This window comes from Halyomorpha halys, unplaced genomic scaffold (assembly GCF_000696795.3).
Source record: "Halyomorpha halys isolate HHAL.00 unplaced genomic scaffold, Hhal_1.1 Scaffold163.1, whole genome shotgun sequence".
Classification (NCBI taxonomy): Eukaryota; Metazoa; Arthropoda; class Insecta; order Hemiptera; family Pentatomidae; genus Halyomorpha; species Halyomorpha halys.
The window spans coordinates 456,331-462,791 of NW_027116712.1; the positions used below are offsets into that span (position 1 = coordinate 456,331).

The 6,461-nt window shown below is 35.8% G+C and overlaps 1 protein-coding gene across 5 annotated transcripts in view; it reads left to right on the forward strand.

The window, feature by feature from the left end:
• kug (kugelei) overlaps window positions 1-6,461 on the forward strand; it is a 537,878-nt gene that overhangs the window by 313,823 nt on the left and 217,594 nt on the right. For all 5 annotated transcript variants that reach the window (XM_067053444.1, XM_067053445.1, XM_067053448.1 and 2 more), the window contains one exon: window positions 2,164-5,558. In XM_067053444.1, the coding sequence (XP_066909545.1) occupies window positions 2,195-5,558 (3,364 nt within the window). In that variant the 5' untranslated portion in view covers window positions 2,164-2,194. The remainder of the gene's footprint in view (window positions 1-2,163; window positions 5,559-6,461) is intronic.

Here is a 6,461-nt window from a genome sequence, read left to right on the forward strand (position 1 = left end):
ACTAGAACATCATTTCAAGTAGATTAAATTGTCTAACGAATAAGCTCTGAAAGAACTATTTACATTCAATAGGTCCTAGGATAACTTTTTTAAAAAGCAACATTTTTTTAAAAAAATTACTGAAAAGACAGTAGTTAGTGAATGTATTTTGGGAAATCTATATTTAAGGAACCATTAAACGTCTGTTACCACTCATATTAAAGCTAGTTAAATGTACTATGAAGTAGTTTATGACGTTTATCTTCGTAGGATTAGTGGTTTTCATGATATCTGCTAAAATAAATTCACAAAATGTTGATGTCTAGTTGTCCCGTCCATATATTTTTGTTTATGTAATCCTGTTATCAGGAACCATTAGACGTACAGTTGTCTGTACACCTAATGGTTTCTGAAATGTATTTTTTCAGAAATTTGGTCCAAACAACTAAAAACCAACATTTTGTGAATTTATTTTGGCTAATATCATAAGCATTACAACTGCTACTAGAATAAACGTCAGAAACTACTTAATAGAACATTAAACTTGCTTTAATATGAGTGCTGACAGACATATATACTTCTTATGGTTCCTGAGATATAGTTCTCTCAAAAACTTCACCAACACTGATTTTTTGTTATTTCGTTATGAAATTTTGCTTTATAAATACTCAAAAAACCATATCTCAGAAACTATCAAACGTAAACAGCTGTATTAGGGCTCATATTTTAGAAAATTTACTCTACTTAAAATGATGTTATATTACGTTTTCTAGTGTTGTTTATAGTTTTAAAGATATGAAGATCCGATTGAAAAATTATTTTTTTAAAAAATGTTTTGCAGCAGTCTACTCTTATTTCTCCTAACTATACTTGTCAGACTCATCATTTTTACTGGTAACTATAAATAATTTTTGTTAAAGTAATCAAACATTGGGGCGAAATAACTGATTTTTTTTTGTCTCCGGTCCTGTGTACTAAGACCTCCAGGATTAACTCATAAAAGGTTACAAGGTTTAAGACTAATAAATAAATATATATATTTATATATATTTTTTTGTGGGTCTTGAGGACCAGCTAATAATACAACTTTAAGGCGACGTTTCGCAACTTTATTGTACATATTATAATTAAGATCAATAACTATCACAATTAAATATTAATAACGATTACAATTAATCTTATTTTGTACTATGTACATGTACGTATATAATAACTAAATGAAGAAAGTATTTGCTCTAAAAAATTATTTTTTTTTTTTTTTTTCATTTTAGGGTATGACTATGCAAACAATAAAGTTGTGAAACAGCGCCTAAATAAAGTTGTATTATTGACTGATCCTCAAGACCCACAAAAATATATTTATACAACTATTACATTCATGTTTAAATGGTATCCATAGTAAGGGCCTGTTTATTTAATTCCAAACTGGAATCAATTAATTTAAGATTCATATTTTTTATTCTATAAGTTAAAAAGAGAATGCATTTCGAAAATTCATATTTTTATATAAGGCTCTTGCGTACCTGAACCCCTTTTGCTTAAAGATACCACGACGCCAGTTGGTGATCAATTACATTGATAGCAACATTGAGCCGTGTTCCCTCTAAAAAAGTACATTCCAGTGTCCACTCTAACCTACAAACCACCTCAATGCTTTCCATATGAAGAGTTGTTTAACTTATCTCTTAGCCGGTCTGCTTCAAATAGTTTTTTTCTTTAGATTTGCCAAAGATCGATGTTGGCCATGAACCTTACATCTGCTTCTCTTAGCCTAAAACTAGAACCAGTATCCTTTGAAGCTTGTTTTCGCAGAAATGACCCAACTGCAGGCTTTTCAACTTCTTAGGATCCCAGCCATTAATTAACCCTGACCTCTCTACAAGTTAAAACTCATTAAAATAAAAATTATAATTGTTGAATTGATTTGTCATTTAACTTCCACAAATAAAACATATATGTACGCCAATAAACTTTCAATTTAATAGAAATAATTCAGATTTTTTAAAATGATATATAGTTATCCTTTTTGTTTGTATCAAATTTTATGATAATATTTTCTATTAAGTTCTAATTACATAAAATATTTTTAAATGATAAATGAATATCTCCTTTGTATATCATGATAATTATAAAATATTTAATTTTCTGATTATTTACAATTTTGGATGATTTTTTTTGTTTCAGATGAACGAAATATAATGCAGATTCAGTAAAGATGGCACTAAGGCGATATCAGTTAGTTCTACTGCTTCATTCTCTGTTGATCTTTGGTGAAAATTTGATCGAATGTGCTCCAAGACATTTTAGATTCACAAAACCGCAGTACAATGCTAGCATTCCAGAAAACTCGGCCGGTAAGGCTTTTGTCACAGCTGAAGAAAAGATGGGAATTTATAGGGGTGACGAAGATATTGAAATCAGATACAAAATCGTTTCTGGTGACAAAGAAAAGTTCTTCAAAGCGGAAGAGAGACTTGTAGGCGATTTCTGGTTTCTCCTACTCCGGACGAGAACAGGTAACATTGATGTTCTTAACAGAGAGAGGAAAGAACGATACACCTTGGAAATCAAAGCAACTGCTACCAAAAGAGACGGGAAGAAAGCTTACTACGCAGAAGCAGAAACTGTCGTAATCGTTACAATTCTAGACGTCAATGATCTCAATCCACTATTTTATCCTACTGAATACGAAGAAATTGTTCCGGAAGACATGCCTTTACACCAAAGTATATTAAGGGTTTCAGCTGAAGACGCAGATTTGGGACGAAACGGTGAAATTTATTACAGTTTTCAAGAAAATTCCAAACAGTTCGCAATACATCCCACAACTGGCATTGTCACCCTCACAAGGCCATTGAGACACACTGAAAAGCCTATACACGAACTTACAGTACTTGCTCGCGATAGGGGCGCCGTGTTTAAGGGGGGTGGTAAGCCAAGCACTGCCAAACTAAAGATCATTGTTAAGCCTGTCAATTTATATGCCCCTGAAATATCCATTCAACATTTACCCGATATTGTTGAAAACTCCAACACAGACGTCTACGCGATAGTAAAAGTGACAGATCCAGACGAAGGCATTCACGGCTTTATTAGAAGCTTAGATATTGTCGACGGAGATCCAGATGGACATTTCCGAGTAAAGCAGTATGGAACTGCAGCTCCTCAGGTTTCCGAATTCACTATTGAAGTCCTGAAATTGTTAGATAGGGAAATCGCACCTCGAGGCTATAATCTCACTTTGCGTGCTGTGGATAGGGGAATCCCACCACGGCAGACCTACAAATCTGTGCCAGTAAATCTTGTCGATCAAAACGACAACGCTCCAATATTCGATAGGGAAATCTACGAAGTGAATATCCCTGAAACGGCTCCTATTAATTCTCCTATAATTAGACTTAAAGTAACTGATGCGGACCAAGGAAAAAATGCACAAACTTATTTAGAAATAGTTGGTGGAAATGAAGGAGACGAATTTCGTATCAACCCTGACACGGGTATGCTTTACACCAACGTTTTAGTTGATGCAGAAGTCAAATCATTTTATACTCTAACTGTTACTGCCATTGACCAAGGAAATACAGGCACAAGAAAGCAATCTTCTGCCAAAGTGAAAATAAATGTAGTAGACACCAATGATAATGACCCATTATTCGAAACTTCCGATTTAGAAGTTGAAATATCGGAAAATTCACCCGCTGGAACTTCCGTTACCAAAATGATTGCTAAAGATAAAGACTCTGGAGAAAACTCTTATATTTCTTACAGTATTGCAAATTTGAATTCTGTGCCTTTCGAAATCGATCACTTTACTGGAGTCGTGAAAACAACGCAGGTATTAGATTACGAGTCTATGCGACGGCAGTACGTGCTCAGAATCAGAGCATCTGACTGGGGGCTTCCATTTAGACGACAAACAGAAACACAATTGAAGATCCGTCTCAAAGATATAAATGACAATAGGCCTCAGTTTGAGAAAGTGGATTGTGTTGGATACATTAGTAGGTTTCTTCCTATTGGAACTGAAATAATCACATTGTCAGCTATTGATTTTGATGCTGGAAATATTATAAGTTACCGAATAGTTTCGGGTAACGAAGATGGCTGCTTCTCACTGGATACCACATCAGGAGTAATTTCAGTAACATGTGATTTGTCAGATGTCGCCGTAGAAGACCGCGAGCTAAACGTAACCGCAACTGACGGAACCCACTTCGCCGATGTTGTTCGTGTGGCTGTCAAGTTGTTGAACAAGCGGACTTCATCTCCACCTGGCAGGATATTGGCTGATGATTCTGGCAATTTTGATTGCAAAGACACTGGAGTGGCTAAGAAGCTAACTGATATATTGGGCGAATCTGAAAGAAGTAATTCCATTGAAAAAGGCGAACGCGAAGAATTCGCTATGATGCCAAGCAGATATGGTGAGAACATTCATTCACCCGAATTCGTCAATTTTCCTGTAAGTATTCAGGTAAATGAGTCAATAGGAATAGGTGAAACATTGCTTCGAATCAAAGCCACGGACAGAGACAGAGGGTACAATGGAAAACTGATTTTCGGAATATCTTCCGGAGATATTGATTCCGTGTTTCGCCTCGATCCGAATACAGGTGAAATAAAAATTATCGGATACTTAGATAGAGAAAGAGAGACACAGTATTTACTCAACATAACTGTTTATGACCAAGGGAAACCGCAAAAATCTAATTCTAAATTATTACCGATCACAGTGTTAGATGTTAATGACAATGCTCCGAAATTTAAAGTTCCACTGGCCAGTTTTCGAGTCACAGAAAATGCTCATAACAAAACAGATATTTTCAGGGTTAATGCGACAGATCTGGACGAAGGTGAAAACGCTCATGTGGAATACCACCTCTTGACGGACACAGATGAATTCAGAGTGGATCCAGCAACAGGAATACTCTACGTTTCCGCTCCGTTGGACAGGGAGAAACAAGAGCTGTACGAATTAGTTGTGAGAGCGATGGATTGTGCCGGCACACCTGGCTCCATTAATGCCCTTTTCTCTGATGCTATTATCAGAGTCATTGTTGACGATGTAAATGACAACACACCCGCATTTTCTCTTCCTTCGTATTCTGTGAAGGCGAGAGAAGACATTCCGGAAGGAAGTGTGATAGCTGTGATTAGTGCCTCTGATCCTGACCTGGGTTCCGGAGGTGATATACGGTACCTCCTTATACCGGAGACTGAAGACGATGATACTTTTGAAATAGACGAGCTGACTGGAACAATAAGAATCGTCAAAGCTTTGGACTTCGAGGATCGCCAAGTTCATTCTCTGATAGTCCGTGCGGAAGACAGGGGTACTCCTCCGCTCTCGTCGGAAGTGACCCTCTTGGTTGAAGTAGTTGACGTGAACGAAAATTTAAATCCACCAGTGTTTCATGATTTCGTGGTTGCTGCTTCGGTCCATGAGAACCAGCCTGTCGGTACGTTCGTGATCAAAGTGAAGGCTACTGATGATGACCCGGCTGACAGTGACGACTCCAGGGTTGGATACTCCATCAAATCTGGTGATGGCCTTGGATACTTTTCCATTGACAATGAAGGTATGTATTATTTATATTATTGTTTTGTTTTTTTATTGTAAATGTTTCCAAACAGTGCTAGCAATAAGTTCTAATTTTGCTGTTGAAGATTATTTCTTCAGGATGAGGGAGGAGGTATGTAAAAATAAATTAATCTATGTCTCAGCATACCTGAAAGATATTTCAACGATAATATTATAAACGTATTCTTCTGATATATAATATAAGATTTATTCATAATTATATTAGAACAAAATTTATAATAAATTTGATGGTTTTGTGGAGCCCCAAAGCTCAACCTCGTACGTCCAGATAGGCCTTATAATTGTCATGTAAATCAGTATTTTGTAATGAATTGGAAGTTTGGACCGTTTGTCTAGTAAGTGCTGTAATAGTCGAAATCGATGTACAGTTTCCTGTCTTTTGAATCGTGTGTGAGGATTCCAGGTTAGTCGTTTGTCCAGATATAGTCCAAGGTAGCGGATTTGTTCAACAGGGGTAAGGGCAATATTATTGAAGTATACTGTAGGGTAAAAATAATTTGATGGGATTTATTGGAATTTATTATAATCCTCCAATTACGATACCATTCTTGGAGGGCTGTGATATTGGGAAGGTTTAAAAATAATGAAATCTCCGGATTTTCCAGTAGAAGAAAAATTATGAACAAAATTAAGCATAAGGTAAAAAAAAAAAAAAGAAATGATATTCGTTTTTAGCTTTGTCTCAAAGTACCAAATACCATTTTTCAAAGAAATGAAAAATTATAAATTTTTGATCTCGATTTATTCGAAGCAAGTCACTGGGGGAAACTGTTTTTCATATAATCATTCATAACTCTTCTTTTATGCAATTCCTACGTTAATGTAACCCTTGGAAAGATGAATGCCTGTTCTTTCAGCCCACATCGACAAAAGTTATATT